The sequence below is a fragment of the Neopsephotus bourkii genome, unplaced genomic scaffold, assembly GCF_033783945.1.
Source record: "Neopsephotus bourkii isolate Nb327-2 ecotype Australia unplaced genomic scaffold, CSIRO-AGI_Nbou_v1 NB_1181, whole genome shotgun sequence".
Lineage (NCBI taxonomy): Eukaryota > Metazoa > Chordata > Aves > Psittaciformes > Psittacidae > Neopsephotus > Neopsephotus bourkii.
Window position 1 is genome coordinate 4,367,490 of NW_026901666.1, and position 24,686 is coordinate 4,392,175.

General features: G+C 44.9%; 1 protein-coding gene across 1 annotated transcript in view; it reads right to left on the reverse strand.

Annotated features, from left to right (window-relative positions):
- The window catches only part of ACVR1C (activin A receptor type 1C), a 36,663-nt gene that overhangs the window by 5,793 nt on the left and 6,184 nt on the right, over positions 1-24,686 (reverse strand). Inside the window, exons 2-9 of the mRNA XM_061363796.1 lie at positions 16,016-16,246; positions 14,825-14,827; positions 4,676-4,921; positions 3,074-3,304; positions 2,688-2,855; positions 1,984-2,140; positions 1,144-1,268; positions 274-404 (exon numbers count right to left, since the gene is read on the reverse strand). Of these exons, the coding sequence (XP_061219780.1) occupies positions 274-404; positions 1,144-1,268; positions 1,984-2,140; positions 2,688-2,855; positions 3,074-3,304; positions 4,676-4,921; positions 14,825-14,827; positions 16,016-16,246 (1,292 nt within the window). The remainder of the gene's footprint in view (positions 1-273; positions 405-1,143; positions 1,269-1,983; positions 2,141-2,687; positions 2,856-3,073; positions 3,305-4,675; positions 4,922-14,824; positions 14,828-16,015; positions 16,247-24,686) is intronic.

The window sequence follows — 24,686 nt, forward strand, 5'->3', positions numbered from 1 at the left end:
ACCTCCTGCTTTTATTTTCTAAGAGCAATACTGGGAGATAAAATATAGTTCTCCGAAACAATAATCCAATAGTAGTATCATAGATTAAGACCTATATTTGAGAGAGTTCAGGGTGCAAAGACAGTTTGTATTGATCTGGGAGCTGAAAAAGAGCTAGGCATCTGAAACACATTTACATTCAAAAGAGGCTGGACATCGAGTTCCCTTTGCCTCACTGAAAAATTCCACCTTAATTTAAATATGCTTTGTAATAAACAGGAAAACTGCTTTTACCTCACAGCTTTGCCACTGGTTTGGAATATTTGGTCTGAGCTTCTGCTCACAAACTACCCTTCTCATATCTTCTATTGAAGGATCAGAAGGCACAACATCATAGTAAGGCAGCTGGTATTCCTCAGTGATTCCTAGGAAAGATTTATTGTGCATGTAACACATAATCCAAAGTAACTGCGCCAGAATAAACTCTAACTGTTTTTACAGGCAATGGGAAAGAACAGAGGAACTTTTGGGACTACACTGAACAAGTGCTTCATGACAGACTTCTATTTCCACATACTGCCAAGATAATTGAGAGTGCTTTTGGTTTATTAAAGATACAAGTGGTCTGGACTGCAAAATTAGTTGTGTTCAGCTCTGGGGTCCCCAACATAAGAAGGATGTGGAGCTGTTGAAGCACATCTAGAGGAGACCACGAATCTGCCCCAAAGGCTGGACCACCTCTGCTATGGATACATGCTCAGAGAGCTGGGCTTGTTCAGCCTGGAGAAGAGAGGGCTCTGGGGAGACCTTAGAGCAGCTTCCAGTGCCTAAAGGGGCCAACAAGAAAGCTGAAGAGGGTTTTTTTACAAGGAAAGGTAGGGATAAGACAAGGAGAAATGACTTTAAACTGACAAAGGGGAGATTTAAATTAGATATTAGGAAGAAGCTCTTCCCTGTGAGGGTGGTGAGGCCCTGGCAAAGGTTGCTCAGAGAAGTTGTGGCTGCCCCATCCCTGGCAGTGCTGAAGGCCAGGTTGGACTTGGAGCAACCTGGTCTAGCGGAAGGTGTCCCTGCCCATGGCAAGGGGGTTGTAACTGAGTGATCTTTAAGGTCCCTTCCAACCCAAATCATTCTAGGATTCTATGAAAAGGCCAGAAACCTCACCCCCAACAGAACACCTTCGGGCTATCTCCCAGTATACTAGCCCAAGAGAGTATATGTCTGCACGCTTGAAGGACTCGAAGATGTTCATGTTCATCGCATCCTCAAGTATCTCAGGAGCCATATACCTTTAAAGCACACAAAGATTAATTTGCTAGAGCATGTACATACGAACAACTGCAGCTGCACTGCTGCATGCTGGAGCCAGGGAGAAGCTGGTCCTACTGAAAAAAGGGAAAAGAGAAAGTCCTTTGATAGCAATTTTGAGTGTAAGAGACAGAGCTGTCCTGCATGGCCAGTGTAACGCTGAGAAAGGCTGAGACAGTGCTTCACACTGTGCAGTTCAAGTGACTGTTATGAACTAAGCCATCTGAAACCCCAGGGACAGACAGGGATGGGCTACCAGTAGAAACCAAGCATGTCCTCTATTAAAGGCACTGGTCTCCAGCTCTGCTTTGCTGCTTGCCTTTCACCTTTCACTACCAATAGCTATGCTGGTGGAGGCAGGCAAATCACAAGAGCAACAGTACAGCTACCTACATCCACACACATTGCCATGATTCCTCACAGTGCTGGGCATGATGTGCTTCCTGGTCCCAGCAGCACATGGGGTGAGCAACACTAGACACCCGTGCCACAGAGCAGCATTCCATGTGGGCTGCTGTGTTCCATCCCAGCCCAGGTCTGCCAACTGCCTTCTGCACCCAGCCAGTAGGGACAGAGGGCTACAGTCTGTTGCCAACACTTGACATGCCAAAAGCAGAGGGGGAAGTCACCAATGGGGGAAAGGGTCAAGGGGCACAGAGGAGCCATCCTGGCAGTTAGCAGCCCACTTTCACCCACCTCCTGGTCCCAACCCGGGGGTTCTGGGGAATGTCAATGGTGTTCAGCACCGAGTCGTGCTTCACTGCCAGGCCCAGGTCTGCGATGGCACAGCTTTCATTCCTCTTCACTAGGATGTTTTTAGATTTCAGATCTCGGTGAGCGATTGCTGGCTTGCCTGTTCACAGGAAGAGAAAGCACTGTCAGTTTTGATAATAGTATGAATTTTAACATAACGAGCAAGGAAGAAAACCCATTTTTGTTCAACTTTATTACTACACCCTGTGAAAAATCACTGAAGCCTATTTTGTACCAAGTCCAGCTCTGCTAAATGCCATCAATTAAACAAACAAACAAACAAAAAAAAACCCTCGAGGACATTTTTGTCCCAGCATTGGTATTTCAAGAATAAAACACAAAAAGAGAAAGTGGGAACTTTACCCTCTAAATTAATTCAGAAAATCCTTCACTGACACTCCCTTTTAGCACAGCTGCTCCCACAGGCACCCTCTTTAAAGATGTAAAAGGAGAAGCAGACAGAGAAAAGAGGGAAGATGATATTCCTATTCTCTGTTGATACTGTACCACACTCATGCTAATACCGTGTCTTCCAGTTTAACAGTTTGTAACATGCCTTCCTATACCATATCACCCATAACCATTCTTGCAAATACTACTGAAGCTCCTTCAAACACTTGAAGTACAAGCGGAGGGGAAGCACTTGCCTTGTGTGCCAACGATCTCCATGTGGAGGTGTGCCAGGCCACTGGCCACTGACAGCGCCAGCTTCACCATGCCCTCCACTGTCACTGTGCCTCTGTTCAGGTAGTCAAAGAGGGACCCTTGCTCGTGGTACTCAGAGACAAGCCAGAGCTGCGTCCATGTCCCGTTATCTATCCAGAGGAAACAAGATTATTCAGCTTTAAAAAGAATCATCCAGGAAAAGCCTTTCCCATTTTGTGGCCAACTCAGGCATGCAAACGAACAAGTCTTCTGGCTACACCATGAGGAAAGAGCCCAAGGAAAGCTGTGACTTTTAAAGTGGGAGTCGGGGCAGTAAAAGCAATTCTGATACAGACACCTGGGATTTCCCACAGGACTCACAGCATACCCTTGTTATCAGCAGCAATGAAGCCCAGGATGTTCTCGTGTCTCAGCATAACCGTCTGATAAATTTCTGCCTCGCGGAACCAGGATCGCTCATCTCTAGAGGAGAAGATTTTCACAGCTACATCTTCCCCACACCATTTTCCACGCCAGACTTCACCAAATCGGCCTTTTCCTACAATTTCCTGCAGGACAATAGTCCTCGCGATGGTTCTTTGTACGAGCAAAGGTAAACCTAGGTTAAAGAAAATATATGAGTATTTGTGACATAGCAGCGATCTTTAAATCCTCAAGTTGGACATTTTCCAGTGAGCTGTACTCAGGACTTTGCTGTCAGAGAGTACCAAGGGAAACTCTTTTCCCAATCAAAATCTCCCAAAATCATACTTTTGAATGTTACTTGCCAGATGAGTGCACATTATGTCTGTCACTAGGTACAACAGTGTCACTTCCGAAGCAAGCTGAAGAGAGCCCTCTGTGCCACCAGCACTGTGCAGACTGAAGACCAGAACACGGTTTTGGAGCATGCCAAGAACTGAGCTACGTAATTGATTTTGAGATGGACCACTGCTTGTTTTGCAGTCAATTTGTTCTCAGTGAAATTTTCAAAAGGAAAAATAAATTATCGTGGCAGTTTCATTTTGTTTTGCTGGCCATAAACCCCTTCCTCATTTGACCTGATACCATGTTTGTTTGGGGCTTAAAATAAATGGTTGGGCTTTTTTTGTTTTGTTTTGATTTGGTTTGGTTTGGTTGGTTGTTGTTGTTGTTGTTGTTGTTGTTTTTGTTTTGTGGTTGTTGTTGCTTTTTAATCGAGGCAACCTTGCTTTTAACAGCAAAATAGTGAGCAGGGGAAATACAGTTTGAAGATCAGCTTGCTCAAATTCCCTCCCATTTCTCCAACAGAGCCTCACCCTGCAGCCAGTACTGCCTTCAAACACACTCATCCTGACTGCCTGTGGCCAGCCCTGGGTTGGCTCTGGGCAGAGAGGAGCAAACTTGCCCTTCAGCTGAAATCAGAACAAACCACACCAGCACACACAGGACTCCATCTGCCTCCACCATGGCTCAGCACAAATAAAGCCCTGTTATTAGCTCAGGGGTGCCAATGAACAGTTGAAACTTCAGGATAAATAAAGCCAAAGTCTACTCATTATATCTGTGACAAAGCAATAGAGAAGTATAATAAATTAATCTTGACAAGTATGTAGTTAATGGCAAACAAAATTTCAGCCAGAAATGTTTTGTTTCAGACTTGAAACTGACTTCTGAGTTAACTTTTTTAACTTTTCCATTCAAATAATCGAACTTTCATAATTTGACAGAAAAAGAGCAAACAAAGCCCTACTGCTGCTGTAAGGTGTCATTAAGCATATCAGCACAAAACTTCCCTTGACATAAAACTTGTCACTGGTGTAAGACCTTCTGAATTAAGACCCGCACCAGTAGGCACCCTGTGCCCAGTTGGCAATGTTCTTTACATCCCTACAAGCAAGGTGGCACATGTGCCTTTTGCATCAAGAATATTTGCTCTTTATGTTGGCAGCAAAGCAAAGGCAGCCGCGGTGAAGGCAACAGGCAGGGCAGCTGGGCAACCCCCACATACCAGAGCCAGAGCCAGAGGTCGTCATGTCATAGATGAGATCCTTCAGCGTCTTCCCGGAGTTCACCAGGTTGCACTCGGAGAGCGGCTCCTCCACATTGGGCTGCTTCGCCCTGCCACGGGCACAGCGCCGACTCTGGCAGGTGCACGCCACCAGCACCGCCGCGAGGGACAGGATGCAGACTGGCACCGCCACTGTCACCGCCAGCACCACCGGTCCTGTGCTGGCTCTGCTGGGGGACTCCGATGCTTTTGTTAGACACAAGGTAAAAGAGGGGAAAAAGACAGTAAGCGAAGGGCTGTGGAGCAACAACGTATTTAATGATTTCCCACAGTCGTCCTGACCAGCACTGGCAGCAGTGAGAGACCATATTTCTGTAAGTCACGGAGTCTTTCCCACCACACTTTTTTTGCAGGTAGCCCAGATTCGGGTTAGTACTGTGAGCACTGTGAGCACTGCTGAACACCACCACCTCAGGCAGATCATTCCGTCAGCCCTACCAGCAGTTCCTAAGGGCAACACCAGCAGAAATGTTCAGGAGCATGTGGCTTGTGGCAGCACAGCTGAAGGTAAGGTGCCATACAGACCACCACTATGCCTACCCCCAAACAGCCCCAGGAAAGCTCCTCAGACATGCTCTCCCCTCCGTGCAGGGTACTACCCACTTGTATCCCCACTGATCGGTTACTAAACACGTGCAGACTTCTCATAACACACACATCCTGACTACCAGCTTCTCCGGCTAGCTCACCCAACCTCTTCGCACCATTCAAGACAACAAACATCAGAAGAACATTTCTTTGCAGCTGCAGTTCCAAAAATGCAGCAGAAACCCTGCAGAGTATGCAGCTCTAATTTGTTTTGTTAGCAAAGTACTATTTGTCTGCAGTTAGCTGATATCCCACATCCCCACTGCAGAAGATCAAGAGACAGGACCTGCAGGTCCCACCAAGATGCAATCCATACACAGGGCTGCACCAGCTTGCCCACCACCCCAGCAGCCAGCAACCTGCATTCCTCACAGAGGAGCAGAAGCATGCATGCAGTCTGCACTCAGTGAGCAACACCAGATCAGCTTTGTAACCAGCAGCACAGTGCCCTTTCCATACTTGAAAGCCTGTGTGTAAATTTCTCAGCACACTGCCCCCGCTGAAAACAAAGCCCTGGAAAAAAACATTTCCTAACAGTGCATACAGAAATACAAAATTATAGTAAATAAGGCATTACAAGGATTTCTAAGACAGAACACTTCTGGAACTTGTGTTCATGAAGCTGCATTTCACAAGAGTCAAGAAACAGGACTGTCCTGGATCATTTTCTATTTCTCAAACGATAAGGGTAAAACAAAACATATCAGGAAGCTATAGGAATACGTTACTAAGGTGTTTACTTGCACATGCGCACACAGTGTGTTAACCTTAATGACCTAAAAATTGTAATTAAGCAAAATGACAACAACAAACACACAAAGAAAAAAACCCAACACTATACCCACCCACCCACCCCCCAAAAAATAAACCCCCGAAATCCCTCAACACTCAGAATCACGAGTACCAAGCAGTGGATCTAAATAAAGACTTTGAGAGATTTAAGAGTCATGAATCCCACACCACCAAAGTCACCCCTTTGCCATTTTAGAAAATGAACAGCCCCTCTCTGCCTTCAGAAAAAAGCTAAGCAACCTGTACGCTATAATCCAGATCTTGAGAGTAACTCACAAGCAGCCTGATCACTCTCAGCATTCACTGTTACTTTCCTCCAGTTACTATTAACACTAGAAGTACTTCTCCAATGGACCTCATCAAGCCACGCACTCAGTCTTCAGAAGTGCCAGGAGCGTTAGCTGTGGAAAGCTAACTTGCTCCTTTTTCTTCTCTTCCTTACATTTTAGCACTATATGCTTATGATTAAGTGAGAAAAGAAAATAAACAAATGTTAACAACAGAAGGCCCCATGTCTATTCATGGCACACAATTCAAATCATTCTGAAAACGAAGTTGTTACATCTTGCCTGCAGGCTTTTCCTTTAATAGACTTCAGCTGGACACTCAAGGGGTTACCTGCTAGATTTTTAAGAGGATTTGAAAGCAGGACTCCTCCTTGCAACTGCTGCTTGTTAACTGACACACCATGATTTCCCAAGCTCTTTTTAGTTATGTGTCTACACAGCAGAGGCTTTTCCCGAAGCAGATAGGAAATGCAGCAAGTCACAGGAACCTGGGCACTGTCACTGAACACTGTGCCTTGCAGAGCTGCTTTGGCTACACAAGACTGCATGGCTGGGAAATATTGCATGCATGATGAGGGCTACAGAGGGAGTCTGTCATGCTGTGCAGCTGGGCACAGAGCTATAATGTTGTGTTGTGATGAGGAGTTGTCCTCTGGGTGTTCACAGCACAGCACTTCTAGTGTCACACTCAAACCAATGCCCTCATCGCAGACCTAAGCAGATTTATTATCTGAGTGGCTATGAAAGACAAGCATGAACAAGATACTTACTATAAAATGTCAGTTTTTCCCATCAACTGCTGAAAAACACCATACCATGAAATTAACAAAATATAAAACTTTATTGTTCTTAGGCCAGTGTGAAGAGTATCAAAAGGAAAATAATCAAGAAGCTTTGAACAGCAACAGAAGGGAGACTCAGAAGGGCACCTTCACAGACAGGAACACAAGCTACAGGTCCTGAACTGAGCAGCAATTGTCCCCACTGCAGGCAGTCCTACTGATAAATATCTGCTCCTAGTAGTGGGTGATCTTAAGCACTTGCAGATCCTGCACATGTCACATGCCAACAGACAGGCAGGGAGCAAGCACTGGTCCTAATGGCGCATCCTTCACTAGTGCCTGCTGCTCCTGCCATGCACCCACATTGTCTTCTGCTGGAGAGTCTTTCCACTTTGTCAGCACAGGGTCTGCTGCCAGGTCACAGTAGTCCCTTCTCGCAGCTCCTTCCTTCTCTTCCCCCTTTTTTCACAGCTACCTTCATTCCAGAGCACTGCTCTTCACAGATTCAAACTTCTGGAAAATCTCCACTTCTCTTTTTCTTTACTTTCATGCCCGTTTCCTTGCAGGCTGGATGCTATAGGCAGCAAACCTGTACAGGCAAAAAAGAGTAACAGTTATCATTGGCTTTTTATCTTAAAAATATACATACTTATGTATATATATAAAAATTTCTAGGATGTCCTGAAACTGGGGTGCAGCTCCAGCAGTACTTCAAATAGAAGAAAAGCCAAGTTTTGCTAAGAGCAAAATACACTACTTTGCTTAGCTTTTCTTAGTTGTTCCTGAACCCATTGTACACCCCATTGCTGCAATAACACCTTGGCCTGCATTTAGAGAGGCTGCATGGGCCACAATTCCAGACTGGCAGCTATGAGGGTAACTGCATGATGACAACAAGCACAAAGGACTGAGGCATAGAGCAAGGCTAGTGGAGAAGTTTCTATTTCCACAAGCACTCTTCTCATTGTTCAGTTTTCACTACTACAGCCACATTACTACATTGGCCATGTCTACACTACCTTGTCCTTTACTCCACAAATCTAGGTTTGGTTCCTAGATTTGCCAGCAGTGAAACAGATAACAATACGGTTTAGGCTTCTGGGATGTGACAATTTGTAACTTGTGGTGCCCCGTTTGTACACTGCAAACTACTGAAACAGGTTGCAGAGCAGAATTTTAAGGGGCTCAGGATACGCTCAGTGTATATTCAAAAGGGGCAACAAAACACCCTCACAGAAAAAACAAAAAAAATTGTCTTCCATTTTAACAGAAAAGTGACCCAATTCATTTTTACTAAAAATGTGTATCGACACGATTTGTATCATCAAAAACTGCAGAGAGAGCTTTGCGAGACAACTGCAATAGAACTTAGTTTTTAGAGCTATTTCCCTGCCATATGGCATTCTGGGAGCCAGGCAAGCAGCAGGGCAGGCTGGAGAAAGCAGCAGGTCTAGCAAGGACATTGCGAGCACTGCAGGCCAGCAAAGCTGTCTTTGACTTTAGGGCAAGGAGCAGGAGAAGCTTCAGCTGGAGCAAGAGGATGGAGGAGAAAGCGCAGAGACACTAACCAATTCTGGAGGTGTAGAGCAGGACATCAGAGCAAAGCACAAGCAAAATTCAAAGACTCTCTCACACCCACTTAGGAGAGTGAGATCCAGTATCAGGAAACAAACAGACACCAGCTTTATGACTTATGCAGTGACAGTTGTTCAGAATAAAACCAAGTTCAGTGATGCTTACAGGTCTCCTCTGAGATGCTGCTAAGTTGCGAGAGGTCAAGTGCAGAAGGCAAGTTAGCAGTGAGACTGGAAGCTGAGGTGTCTGGGCCAGTTTGCACAAGGTCTCCACAGAGTTCCTGGCAAATGAAGGATCCTGACTGTCTAGAGAAGTTTCTTGAAAGGAGTCAGCTGGAAACCTCCTTTGTCATCCTTCAGTCTACTCGCTGTACCAAACTGTGGATCAAGGCTGGTGGCAACTACTCAGACCTTTTCCAGTTCTTCATAGGGCACACGTAAGAGACTTGAGAAGTACCAGCATTGAAGTTTCTGCTGTATAGTTGATAATAGGCCATCTTCAGTCTTGACCCCTCACAGCAAAGGGTCCTGCAGCCAGGGCAGCAGCCATGCCCTTGCTGGGCTTGTGCATCATGGCCCTTTGGAGATCCTTGGGGCTTCCCGCAGCACAGACCATACAGGAGCAGTGACAAACAGCTCCAGTGCAAAATATGTGGCACATAAGGTACAAACAGTCATTAAAGGCAACATCACCCAGTAAGTGTGGCAATGTTTACAGCAGTTGTGCAATGTTAAACTCTTCAGGAAATAAGAAAACCCCTCATGACTACCTAAAACTATCAAATCAACACCATTAATCACAACATTTTGCAATCTGATTGTGAATGTACTATTCAATGATTTATTAATCAAGAATAGAAGCTGAATACGTGTTGCCATATGAAGCAAAAATAGAACATCTGGCAATATTTATCAATTTCACAATATGGTATTAGTTGTATTCCAAGTTGTGTAAACAAAATAGTACTTTTAGGCAGCAAAAAAAAAGGAAGTTTTTTTCTCCTCCAATGGAAAAGACATTTTACACACAGCATTTGCCTTGCTTTTAACATATAATGGGCACCGCAAAACTTCTAAAAGCCCTGAACTACACATGTTTAAGCTCCTAAACCACTCAGGGGGAAGGGAGAGGGGAAGGGGGGTGGAAATATGCACTCTTTCCAATGTGGTAAGAAAATACTACATCTGTAATGCATCTACACAACAGATGTAGTGCATCTGTAGGAAGGCTCTAGTCAGACATATAGAATGCTTTTAAACAATTTCAAAAATACACAATTTGGACTAAAGTCTATAATGAAGTCTATCCCATTTCCACCATGGCTACAGACCCCATCTCCCCCTCCAGGACATTCAGAAATCAGCTGGGAAAGGTCTGCTCAAGGATCCAGAAGTTCAAGCAAACCTATCAATCAGGAACACAGCTATGAGTAAATGGATGCATTATGTGAAGTGCTGTTTCCCTCCAGCCCTGCCTCCTCTTTGCATGGTTGTATTCTTACCAGTCCCTCCTGAGAACATGAACATGGGACAGCCAAGATGAACAAAAGCATGTGAAGGATTTGCAGAACGAGACATCCAAAGAGCAGCTATGACAGGCTGGGGCTCTCCCCACAGGGTTTTTTTTGAAGGAGAACCTTGGAAATCGGTCCAGCCAGGCACTTCTCTCTTCTTTTGCTCCATTCCCCATCCTCCTAGTGATGATGTTATTCATCACTAACATTTTAGGCTAGTTAGTGAGAAGAATTGTGTTTTGTCTCTTCATTCACAGTCCAGACTTTCCTTCTAACTCTACTCTTGGACCAAGTCCATGCTGGGGAAAGAAAGTGAGATCTTTTCATCCTGTTCAATAACAAAAATGAGGAACGCCAAAAACAAAGGAGAGGAAAAACCAGAGTTTTGCCCCGTATCACACCCTGCAGCACAGCCCGCACATCCCTCAAGGTCTGTAAACTATTACAATTTGTATTCAAGCACTGGCTTTTATTCAGAAAGTCATTAGTTGAAGTCTGATTTTTCTCCTTTTCTACATTAATATGGACCATATCAAACTCTTGGTACGGTTCTATCCGACTTCTTTAATACTAACATATCCATTCTCCCAAGGGCTTTCATGTCTTTAAGGCATTTTTAAACAGGTAAATGAAGAGTATTTGTTCATGCAACTACGAAAATCTTGCACAACAATTAGTCTAAGTGGTACCATTCATATCTCTTGGCAATATGAATATACTCAGGGATTTTTGTCTCAACAATTCTATTACATTTTCCTTTATTTCATCCCAGTGTGTGCCACTGTAGGTGATATGAGGTCCATTTGAGCCTTTGTACAGTTTGGTCAATAGGAATAAAGAAGAGAGCTGGCAGATTACTTATTATTCAGTTTGTTAATCCCATTATTATCTTAATCTTGTTGCATAAAGCCTTCTTTCTTCTCTGACTCATTTTCCATTATGCAAATACAGAACAGAAATCATACACATTTTATGTCAAGTTCTAGAGATGCTGCTGTGCCAGGTCACCCAAAACAGCAGAGAGGAGACCGTTCTTGCTGTGTGCTGCCTTTGCTGGAATGACAGAGGTACTTTTGAAGGCAAACCCCTAAAAGCAGAGAATTCTTTGCTGTGCTGAATTTTCCCACCAACTCACAGACGTGTGGCTGTACTCACTGGACACATCCCCATGATTTTTTCTTAGAAGCTGATGTTTTCTTTAGCCAGCCTCTGAAAGCAGCCTGGTCAGAAAGCCCAGAAATCTGTGACAAATTTGCCAAATCACCTGCATCCACCCAGTTTCATTTATCAGTATCTGTAAAGATGGAGGCTTAGAATCCAGTGTCACTAAGGTGTTTTCAGATCAAGAGGTAGAATGAGTAGCAGCATGAACTTTTCTCCACACTTCTATAGACATGCAAATAAAGACACCAGACCTCAAGAGATCCTCTTACCTATATCTGGTAACAAATATAAAGTGTCTGAGCTTTCAGGCGCCAGCAATTCAATAGCTGCCAATTCACTGTCTCCACCTAATAAGGTAACTGAGGGCAACATCAATTTTGCTGGCCCCTCCACCATAGCCAAATGTAAACACCACGTTATAAGAAGCTCCACAGTCCATTTCAGGGCTGCAGGTAAAGGTCTGTCATCTATGCACAGGCTTGTGTGCGGGGTATATCTTGCTCACAAGCGGATTTGGATCAGAGACCACAGGCACTGTCTCCCAGATCTGAAATACGCCCTGAAAATCCTGAAACACACAAGTCTGCAACTGGAAGAAGTCTTCTAGATGTTATTAGCAGCTCATCAAAATAGCCTGTTGCATGCTGAGGTGCACAGAGGCAATTTCTCATACAGGGAGAGATTCACAGAAAGTTCCATTGAGGAAGTGGCAGGCTGGTAATTTTCTGCAGCCCTGTTATGACATCCCACTGGCAGGGGAAAGTCACCTCAGGCAACCTGCTGGGGCAGAAAGTATCCCAGTAAAAACAGTGGAACCCAGGAAATGAATTCAGGGTAACACTGAAGCCCCCTCCTTACCACAAACTAACCCTGCACCTTGAAACTTAGCACCTGTTAATGCAAAATACTGCAGTGAAATCCCTGCCAACGAGAAGCATATAAAAAGCAGATATCCAGGCTGAATCTGTTCCTAAAGATGTGTATTTTCAGACGTTGTAAAACCAACTAAAGCAAGAGCAACCTTCTCTCATGCAAGGCACAATAACATACGCTCTGCTGCTGTCTGAGGCATGCAATGCCATCTGCAGTCTGACTGCGGAAATTCATGTACCGGCAATCAAATTGCTTTATCCACTCAGATCTGCGCGCTGCAAGTCATTTGATTGTTTTCCAATCACTCTTGATACATTTACAATATCAGCCCTTGGTAATTAACACAGGGACAAGCCAAAGCAGGGCACCATGAAGAGACACTGAGTCTTGTGTCCCCAGCTGGGGGCAGCTACAGCAACCAGAGGAAAAGCCAGCCAAAGATCCAGCCTCTGCTTCAATTTTTTTTATCTCAGTCAAAGAGGAACCCAAGATCTGGATTTGGATTTCTAAGTGCTGTATAAGACCAGAAAGAAACAAAAAAAAAAAAAACAATCTGATCAAGGAATTGCCTAAAACCTTACTTTGGAAGCATCAATTTCCTAGTTTCAGGAGTGCACCTATAAAGGCAGCCTGGGCAATGGTATTCAAACTGGTTTTCCCTGTGGCACAGCCCACCTCCTCAGGACGTTGCCCTGGTTTTTCACCTGTAACAGTTATTATTCTCTTTCTTAGCAGGTGGCACAGTGCTGTGTTTCGGCTTTAGCCTGAGAACAATGCTGATAACACACCACTGTTTTAGTTGTTGCTAAGTAGCGCTTACCCTGATCAAGGACTTTTCAGTCTCTCATGCTCTGCCAGTGAGGAAGAGCACACAGAGTCACAGAATCAACTAGGTTGGAAAAGACCTTTAAGATCATCAAGTCCAACTATTACCCCAGAACTGCCAAGTTCCCCACTAAACCATGTCACTAAGGGCCTCAGTTACATGGCTTTTGAGCACTTCCAGGGGCAGACTCCACCACTGCCCTGGGCAGCTGGTTCCAACACCAGATCACCCACTCTGTGAAGAAATGTTTTCTAATATCGAGTCCAAACCTCCCCTGGCACAGCTTGAGGCCGTTACCTCTTGCCCTATTGCTTGTTACTTGGGAAAAGAGACCGTAGCTTCATATTCTTTAAGAATGCTTCTCTGATTTACTTTAGTTCAAGATTCAGTTGGAAATTACATCTGGGAGGAAGCAGAGACAGGACACTTCACCCAAACTAGCCAAAGAAGTATTCCATTCCACAGTGTTATACTTTAGTTATTGGACTGTTCTTACTCAACCCTTGGGGTTTGCATTCTTTCAGTTCTCCCTGCTCAGCCTGGAGCAGGGCAGGAGAATAAAGGATGGGGAGTGAGCTGCTTGGTTCTGAGTTATCATCTGGGCTTAAACCACAAGACAGGTACACTGCTTGAAACCTCCTACTGCAGAGGGCATGGGTACTGCAGAGGTACCCTGGACAGACCGGTTTTACAGCCCAACTCCCTCACCTACACACTCAGCAGTGCTCCTCAGAAAGGTTATTTTCACTGGGGCCCAAATGAAGCTTTCCTGCAGTATGAATTATGCGAAGGAGAGCTGCCAGAAAAGACCAGCAATCAAATAACAATGGCACTGTTAAATTTCTGACTAACATTAATTCTCTCAAATGTTCAGAGCAAAGAGCTCAGGCTAAAAATTAAGTAAGTAATTTTCCCTGGTACTGAAGTATGAAACCAGAGGTTTTGCAACTACCAGTTCAAGATGATAGATATGCTTCCACCACTCCTCTATAAATAGTGGTTTTCTCCCAAGATTACAGCATCCCAACTTGAAAAAAATAAAGCATGGCATTTTATTTCTACATTTCTAGAGCATGACCACTATTAATACCTCCTTTCTCTTGTCAGCTGGAGAAAAACCATTTAAATATCTTTGTTCTTGCCTCAAGCAACAGGTCAGGTTAGGTAGGGGGGTACAGACCACCCAGCTGTTGGGCTTTTCCTTCTGCCCAGGCTGGCTTTTCCAGAGCCGCCTGGAGTAGCCTGGAATAGCCCTTCTCTCCTCTGGTAACATCCAGCACCTGCCTGTTCACACCAGGAGATGTTGGTACCCAAGGCCACCATAGCAGCTCCCTGGTCTGCCTCCTGCATCTTACATGATGTGCTTCCTGTACTGTACAAGTGCTTCAAGTAAAAGCCTTTTAAATTCTCTTAAGGATTATATGAAAGCATCTTAAACACAAGTTATAATTGTAAATTATGTATTAATTTGCATCTTTCTTACCTGTAACATCTCTCACTGGCATAAGTGTATAAAAAGGTATCATCTGATAAGGTAGTATATTTTACAGATTTTTCAAAAAAGCCTGGATTAAATGCAAATATTGGAAAGAAGAATCAAACTTAAAAATAGTATAAATATTTACTTTTTAAAAGCACTGAATCAACTTCATTACACAATTTTGAGTCTGGCAGACTCAAGTACTGCACCAGCTGTGTAATACACAGAGCTTCTGGAAGTGCAAATCTTTTTCCTCCCTCTAATTGGGACCAGGAATCTTATGCTTTCTCAGCCCTGCTGGGCAAGAATCAATGATACTGATCTAACACCAAAGAAAAGCTGCCTTATGAGCTGCTAAAATGAACTACTGAATCCCAGAGCTCAGGACAGACTAACAAGACTGCTGAAATGGCATTAGCCAAGGACATCCCCCAGAAATGACCTGGTGTCCTGTACCCGTCTCACCCCCACCCCCACAGTAGAAGACCCTACACGCTGTAGGAGCCAGTGAGGACACTTCTGCTTTCCTGGCCACCACAGAGCCACTGTATGCTCCTTGCTCCTGAAGCAGAGGCACAAAAACATCAGCTGTAGTAATTGCTCCTCAGTCCAGGTCACAGAGACATGGCACTCAGTGACACAGACTGGCCAAGGACAGCGAGGAGAACAACTCCTCACACACCAGGGCACTGCCACATCATGGGTCAAACCTCACCACCAGCCCAGATATTTGTCTGTCCAAAATCACAGGTGCATTTCCATATACAATGCAGTCAGCACCTATGACTATTCACCTTCTTTCCAAACCTCTCTAGTCTGAATTCTTACCTGAGCCATCTAAAGCAGGTCTTTTAAATTGTGTGCAGAGATGTTTGAGACTGTAAGACTTCAGCCAGTGCAAGGTCTTCATTATTTCCTTGTGGTTCACCAGTTAACAGCTCTCAGCTCCTCACAATTGCGAATTCACAGCTGCTATACATTGCTGATCCATGCCCCATGGAAACTCCCCAGTACATTAGATATCATCTTCCCAACATCTAGACTAATGCCACTTCAAATAACAAACTCCTTAAGATATCCCAGCACATAAAACCTGTGAGGTTACAAGTCTCCTTCAGACACTTCCTTTCACCTTCACTGTGAATGCCCCATGGGATATCAAAGACAGCATTTGGAATATGTTTAGGAGACGGAAGAAATTCTCTCTTCCCCAGACAAAGTTGTAGTTTAGAATGTCCCATCTGAAACAAGTCAGGAAACAAAATAGGTACTGTTTTACAGACAGCCTTTAAAATGCCACTTAGCTGGCTCTTAGGCTCACATCCTCTGCACAGTATTTCTGCACTCTCAAGCTGTCACACAAGCCTTTGAACAGTGTTCTGCACTCAAGCAGCACTTACCGATGGGCAGGCGGAGGGTGATGTTGTTGCAGAAGTCGGTGTAGCAGCACTCGGTCTTCGTGATGTTCTTGGAACTGTGGCAGAAGACCTGTGCGTTCAGCTCCGGAAGGGAGACGCAGGACTTGATCACCTCCTCCCGCCCGTTGGTCAGCATGACGGAGGCCCAGCAGGCACCCTCTGTCTGGCAGGTGAAGTTGGTGTGCTCGCACAGCTGGCATACACACTTGAGACCTGAAAAAGAAGTTTCCAGCTTCTGTGAGAAGACCCCGAGAAGACAGACCCCTATGGCCACCATGAACACCCACGGGAGCTCCAGCACAGGTCCTGCACTGAGGACATTGCCTACACTGGAGGAAGCCAGTCCTGACAGTACAGGTCCCAAACATACATAGATAGCAAGTTTGAAACCAGGTTGTCCTTGGTGACAGGGAAGTACATAGCATCTATCTTGCATGGTGGAGAAGACTGAACATGGCCATCCTCACTCATGCCAGCCACCCACAACACGCACATCTTGCCAGAGCCAACTGGGTTAGAGAAACAAGTCCAAGGAAGCACCAGGATGCAAGATCCTGGCACACACCACCTGACACCCTACAGACAGACGCAGGAAGTAACTGTGGGCTTTTCCACCCCGTGCTTTCTGAGATGATGCACCTTTTTCAGCCACACAAACAGCTGCCTCATTTCTTTTAGAGGAAAAGTCTGCTGACTTCTAAACTTTGCATGTTTTTTACCATACCTTCATGTTTCACCAAATCAAATACAAACACATTTAACTGCTGCTACATTTTTTCAGACTCTTGGAAGATGAAGGTGGAAACCAAAGCCACGTCATCTCAGTGAAACACCAGATGTCAAGTTGTCAACCGTACATTTTTTTGCTTTCCTTGTTTTCTTCACCTGCTTCATAACAAATTTTTGCTTGCTTCATGCCAAGTTTAGGAGCCCATATCAGCAGTGATAACTCAGATACCTTAACCTTGGGCAAGCAAACAAACAAACAAAGCAAACACCAGCAAAACAAGCCCCTCATTTTAGAGTACAGAGGCTTGCTCTCTTTAACTTTTTATTCAAACAGTCCTTCACTGAGTCCCCAGAATGCCTCCTGTACACCTTCTCAGGTCAGTCATAACCCTGCACGATTGAACCCTGTTCTACTTACAGAATCCAGGGTATTTAAAAACAATATAATTAAAAAGTAATCTTATCCATAAATCAGTTCTGGTTTTTTGGGAATTGGGCAGAGGGAGGCTGTTTCTTTTAGTTAAAGATAACAGACATCTGAAAAGTAAAAGTATGAGGAAACAAGGATGGCCAACCAGGAATAGAAGAGCTTTCTTCCAATCTAGCTGGCCCCTGTCAAGGCAGTGTGCCCCACTCTCTGCTGCCTTTCCCTGATCATACTGGGACCTAAAACAGTCTACACCGTCACCCCCAGCTGACAATCAACAAAAGCTTTGTTTACACAGGAATACCCTGGCTCTTCGTGCAATTCATTGTGTCCCACACCCACAGCTGAGCGGGAAGGAGCGATGACCGATGGCTGCAGCAGTGCTCGCCATGTGGCAGGAGGAGCAGGGACTCATCTCAGAGCCTCTGGAGGAACGGAGAAGTCCTGACAGATGTCAGTGCAAATTTGATTTCTGTTTCTGTGACACTATTTGTTTTCTTTACAACAACCTTCATCCTGTGCTACCCTTCTGAAATAACAGCTTGTAGTGTTTATCTTCAGCTTAGGCCCGCAACAAACTTCCTTGGCACCATATGTTCGTGTTTATCCTGGATGCAGGGTACGCTAGGAACCATATCACTGTCTGTCTGCTTTGGCTGTCTCTCTGTGCAGGAAGTGAACACAATCAATCACCCAGCAACAAAACAGGTGAATCTCCTCCTTAAAGATATTACCATAGTCCTAGAAGAGATGCCTGGAGCAAGACTCATCAGATCCAAATAAATAACAGATCTAGCAGAAGAAAAACAGACACATCATCACCAATGCTGCAAAATAAAACTATTACTGGAGGAAATGAGTATAAGATTGTCGCAAGTGCCTTCAGTGTTTCAGACACATCATTACGCTGTTTTTCTCCCCCTTCTCATCACCTAAAAATAAAATGGGAAATGGTCTTTACAGTGTCATCCACAGTAGGTAACTGCAAGTTTTATCCATATCCTGGTATTTTGTAGATTGCTTGAGAGGAGCTGAACAAAACTGTCATTGCAAGTGCTTGAGAGGAGCTGAACAAAACTGCCATTGCAAGTCCCAAATAGCTTCAAGGGTATCCCTCTGAGCACTGTGAACACAGGGTGAGAACAAGATGGCTAAGAGACTCTGTAACCTCTCTGACCAAGCTAAGACAGTCACTTATTTCCAGAATGAAAGGGGCTATGCACCACCTCGACCCTACTTGTACCCAGCACTGGCTGGATGCCCTGTGAGCACACCAGTCTGACGCTGGGTCACCTGGCTGGGAAAGCAGAAGATGCTACCATTTGAAGACCAGTATTTTCTACTGTTGTGTTCGCAGAGTCTTTTACTCTGCTCAATGTCCTTTTTAGTTTCTACTTCACTGAAAGACCCTAACCCCATTTTTCTCTTTAGTTCTGAGTGTTTTGCTCAGAACCAACTTGTCCAATCTACTGCCCACGACTGAAAGTTCACAGACCTTATGGAAATCAGACCTGCTCCCCACAGAGTTGTTTCTGTAGAAAGCCATTACACAAAGAAGCATAAAAAGAAAGAAGGTTTTGGTCAAAATTCCCAGTACAACCCAATTACATCATTATTGCTTCTGAAAGTGAACGCATTCAGCAGCCTGATGACAAGCTGAGAGGAGCAGGGATGGGAGCATGTTGAACTCAACTTGAAGGGAATTATTCATGCCCACTGGAGACTAGAAAGTCCTGGAGACCAAGATGGCTTGACAAACATTCCCCGTTCTCCTTCGGAACTATTGAGCTCACAGACATACACAAGACAGGCACGTAAACTTCTGATGGGAACATTACATTCAGTTTGGAAGAAGTGGAAGAGCATACAAAGAAAAAAAACCCTTGTCCACACCCAAAACCATTACATCCTAAAAAAAACACTTTAAGATGTGTTTGACCTACCACACTTGAACTGTTGCCCTTTTTAGTCATTCCTTTTGAACAAGCTGATAACCACAAACCCTTCAGCCTGTTCTCAACCCAGCTCCTTCCAGCTGCCCTGTTCTGTCCCAAATCCCACCCCATCCCAGTTCCCATTCCCCCAGCATTAGGCATCTCCAGACCCCCATTGCCACCTAATGCCAGGGGCTGTCCCCAGGAGTGTCCACACATCCCCACCAGCACATCGACTCCTCCCAAGGTGACTCGCACGCACTCATACCCCACCAGCTCCCAAAGCCCCACCAGCATGCTGCCCCATCCACATGTCTCTCCATTCACCCTCTCGCAGTTACTGCTTAAGTCCTTGCTCTTGGTCCTGCTTTCCTTCCTGTGGGATTGCCAGCTGCAGCATTAGCCCCCACAGCCTCTCAGTCCTGACTCCACCAGACTCTTCCCCCATCTCTTGGACAAGGTTTCACCCTCTCCCTGCTTGGTGGAAGTATTCAGTGCCGAGGCAGGGGAAGCACTGCACTGGCATCACCAGAGAGAGGATTCTCTGTTCGGCTACTTCCAACAGCCCTGAGCTAACCTGTTTCTGAGATCAGATGCTCCAGCCAAGTCTTCCTAAACCAAGACTTTTTAGCCTGGAACAGGGGTGGACTGTCAGTTGATGTGTGTTGGAAGTCAAAGGAACAACATCATGAGAGCTGGGAATAACACACTGGTCAGCAAGAATGGAGGCTTCACAGGTCTCTGCTGCTAGCAAGATTCAAAGGGGTCCTACCAAGAGTCGAAACCTGCACTCCCTTCAGCCTCGTATTTTGTATTTTCCTAGCATTGCATTTTCTGCCATTGTTCACCCATGGATAAATGCTGCCCTTAGAGAGGAAAAAAAAAAACACAAAACAAACAGGAAAACAGCGTGGCTAAAACTATTTAAAGACAAGTCTGAGTTGTGGGGGAGACAAAATCCTTTCCTCCCAGAAGATTTACACAGACCACTTTTAAATACAATTCTACAAACATAGAAGTCCAAGGTTCCCTAGATATCTGCCTGTGCTCCTGGGCAAATTCTCATACAGAAAACCAGATACAAATACCCAACCTTGTTTCCAAGACCATTTATGTACATCAAGAATCCTCTGTTAACAGAGCAGTATGATCTTAAAATGTAACCATGAAAGTACGTTTTCCTGCACCTGTGCTATTTCAGCTGCCTCACCTCAATGGAATTGAAGAGGAGCCTGGACCCTTGTGAATATGCCCGCGGGAAAATCCACTCTTTTCCTGCTCCTGGTCCCGCTGAACAGGGGGATCCCATCAGCTCTTACAGTGCTGTAGAATCCTAGAAAGGTTTGGGTTGGAAGGGACCTTGAAAACTGTCTAGTTCCAACATCCTGTCACAGACAGGGACACCTCTCACTAGACCAGGTTGCTCAAAGCCCCGTCAAACCTGGCCTTCAACACTGCCAGGGGTGGGCTGTGTTCCTGTACTGCACCACATGTGTAGCTCCTCGCAGATACCTGTACAACCACTTGGACTTGGCCAAGCCCATACCACCATCCCCAGTGATAACCTCAGGGACACAGGACTCACCAGAATTTGCAGCTTATCCATGCTGACCCACTAGGCATGCCTCAGTGCTCTTCCAGTTTATTCATGACAACTTCCTCTATTACCATTTTCTTTTTATGGAAAAAACACCCATACTCACCTATATAATCTGGCAACCTACCATGTATCTGAAGCTTTCACATTACTGCATAGTTTCTGCTCTACTTTGACTACACCACTGTCCCAGAGAAGCTGGCAAGACGCTCCCCTCAGTTTACAGACCAGAGGAGTAACAAAAAGATCTCCCATGTGTCTCACAGTGCTCAAGCAACACCACCTTTGAACCATGCTTCCCCTCCCAAGCAGCCATTCTATGGCACAAAGGAAGAGGAAGAATTTGCAAATATTGACTGAAATTCTGCAAGTCCCTACAGGCAGCAAGAAATTCCTTTTCTATCCCAGAGGAAGGAACACCACATTTCTCCAGCTCTGTTCCCAGGGATGGTCCTGTTTAGGTGTATAGTGTCCTGGGAAGAAAGTCAGGACTTCCACCACCACAGGAACCAGAGGAGTGGAGTAAGGTGACTGTGAAGGAGTTAAAGGGAAAAGGATCAAAGAGGCAGGAGGAAAATATGCTCCCAAAGTTTCAAAATAAGGCACTTTTTAATCCAGTAATGAACTTGACTCTTTATTTACCCAAGCACAAGAACATTTCCCTTAAAACATTGCATTCTCTGGTTGGGAAATTAGGAGAAAGTGAACAACTGAAATACGCCATAGCCTTAGAGAGCTATGTTAGGCATCCAAACTTTGTTGCCAATGGTTACAGTTCTGAGCATGTAATTCTCCAGCAGTCATTAACAAATTTGTGCCAAATCTCCCCAGAGAACGGCTCCCCCCAGAGGCTGCACCTCTGTAAGGATCATGAGCATGCTGTCCTGCCAAGATCAGCTGCATAGCCCAGGGCAGGGTCAGAGCAGGAGGGGACATGAGCTCCCTTTGGTAGGGACAGCAGTTACTGAGACACACTGCATGACAGGGGTGTGCAGCTCTCTTGACTTGCAAAGAGAAGCGCAGCACTTGTCAAGACCCAAGTGAACAACAGGAGAAACTAACAGCCAACTGAGGTGACCAGGAAGTAATTCGTGAGCAGTCCAATACACAAGGAAAGCAACCTTTAGATATTGAGGCCAGGATGAAGAGGTGTTCCCTGGTTTTATAATTTTTAAGACATAAGTAGTTTTCAAGCTTTTTTTTTCCTGTTGCTATTGCAATAGGAGCTGAGCCTATATACCAGCTTATTGGATGAGACCTACCATGAATCAAGGACAGGATGATTTGTTCTTCAAGCAGAAAATAACCTGCATGACTTACAGAAAAAGCAACAGGTTGTTTTTTGCTATTTAGTTTTCAATGCAACTGTAAGAAAACACAAGTACAAGCAAACACATTGTGCAACTAACTTACGTAGCAGGAATAACTGAACCTGATTCACAACAAACCAACACAAGGATGCACAGCAGAAGATTGTTTTTTTATATACTTCCATCCATTTTTCTTCAAGTGTCAGCTTCAAACACATGAATCACTAGATAATCAAAGAACAAGAATGAAACTACGTGTAAGCAACAGATGAAATGAAATGAGTTTAGACACCAGGTAACAAAAGCAGCTAACAACTAAAACAAGTAAATAGACATAGTGCAACCTCTGCAGTTAAACTGAAAGAACTGCGCATGTAACTGGCATAAACTGACTAAGACTGTGGGACTAAAACAATAAACTAAAAACTGTAGGGACATAAAACCCCAACTTGCTGGCTCTTATGAACCACACAAGGTTCTACATTTCAACAAAGAGTTTTTACTATATGGATTTAACAAGGCATTAATCTTCCATTAAGTCATAAATCAGCACTACCCACAACACTTAGCAGTTTATTCTTGTGACTGCAGGGCAGCAGAGCATTTCAAAATTAAATTGGAAAGCAAATATCTAAGTGGCCTTACAGCAATTAGTTGTCTTTAATCATAATGGGAAGGAGGGCTGAATGTCCAGAGTGTTTCCATCCTCAATCCTTCTGTACAGTTATTCTGTATTGTGCACTTCACATATCCTTTCATTTTATTTCCAGATTAAGAGATCTGGGGCTCATGTGAGCATGGGCTCTCCACACTGCCCAGGTCCCCATCTCAGGCACAGACCACAGTGTGAGGACATAGCTGCCCCTCAGGCCACCCTCACATAGGAAGTGTTGCGGTACTGCAAGGCCCATACCTGGACCTGACCCACCACTCAACCCAGCCACCCCACTCTTGGGAGGGTGCCAGGGGGCAAAAGCTTCAGTGCTGTTAATGAACATCTTAAAGGAGATGCTAAGAACTACAGGCTGGCCAATTCCCATTGTCCGGTCTATTACTTATGATGGCACTGGAACAAAAACTCGTTCAGGCACACGCAAAGGTGCCACAGGGTCGGCTGGCTCTGACCACTGCCCCTCAGCAGGTGTTCTCTGACTGAGTCTGCATGACTGCGGGTAACCAACCATGGCAAAGAAATTCACTGCCATGAGGCAGAGCTGCTTGAGTCTTACCCAGGGGTCAGCCCACTTGCCTGGTAGCAGCTGGGATAAAAGGTAGAGGGAAACCACCTGCCTTCACAGTGAGAGACTTTTATCTACAGAGCGCAAAAATGCATGTTGTGTGCTCCAGAGATCTGGAAAGGGGAATCAATACGAAAGCAGCAAGGTTTGCTGAGGATAGAAAAATCAGACTTCAGAGAATCACAAAGAAATGTCACCATGTCAAGGGACTGAAAGACAGAAGAGAGTAAAATCATACAGGAGAAGAAACAACTTCACTTGTGTATGTGCAGTAACCAGCCCAATATCAGCATGCAGAACAGAGATGGCTCTGCCTTTCTCTGGGGAATATCAGCTCAGCTCGCAGAGGGCGGCACAACCAGGAGAAGCCAGGAGATCCAGTGCTCTGTTCTGCCATTTGGGACTGGTTTCCCTCACACACTCCAGAAGGGCAGAGAAGAAGTAGAAATTGTTATGGGACAGAAGTAGAAATTGTTATGGGACAGATGGCAAAGGGGATTAGGAAAACTGGGCTCTTTCATGTTAAAGGCAATTTTGGGGAGATATGAAAGTTTTATAAAGAAACCATAGATCATATTGAAGAGGCAAATGGGATCAGCCACTCACCACTGCTCATTAACTTGACAGTCTCAGGCAGCACAGATGTTATTGACAGAAGACTTACAACAGGAAAGAGGAAGCACTCTGCTTTCTCATGCTGCCTTGCCACCCTTCCCAACAACGCTAGGTGTCGATATTATTGCCACTGTTTAGGATAAAGCATTAGTGTATGCAAAAAGTCATTGGCTAATTCCACCCTTATAACTAGAGATTTGTAGAAGCTGTCACGCACAAAGATACAAACTCATCTTCTAACTGAAAGCCCTTAACCTGTTAGCTGGGAGAGCTGGGAGAGTCAGAAAGCACGTTCCGTACTCACACCGTGTCCCACCCTCCCTCTTGAAGCCTGTGCTGGAGGAGCAGTGATGGTCGAGGCTGCTGAGACCACTCCTCTGCCTCCTGCATGCAGCCACGAGCCCAGGCCAAGAGGGGAAGAATTAACTTGCAATTGCTGACCAGAACTCTGCAAATCTTTCCATGTAGCCGGAGATGTGCATTCCCTCCCAGAGCACTGCGCCCGCTCACATGGGTCTCCACATCCATGGACACGACAACACGTCCCTATCGCATTCATTCTCTTGTAACAGATTTCTTCAGAAGAGGAAACCCAAACCTTGAGTAATGACAAGTGTCGAAAAACCCTTGTTTTGGGGGGCTCCTATGAAAAATATGGGGAAGTTCCCACTCTGAAAAAAAACAAACCAAAAAAGAGTAGGAGTAATAATAGATTAAAAGCTCACTACATAAATATACTTCAAAGAGGACTGATACCAAACTAGGCAAAAACTAGAAAGCTGTAGAGAAGAGAGGAGAAGTAC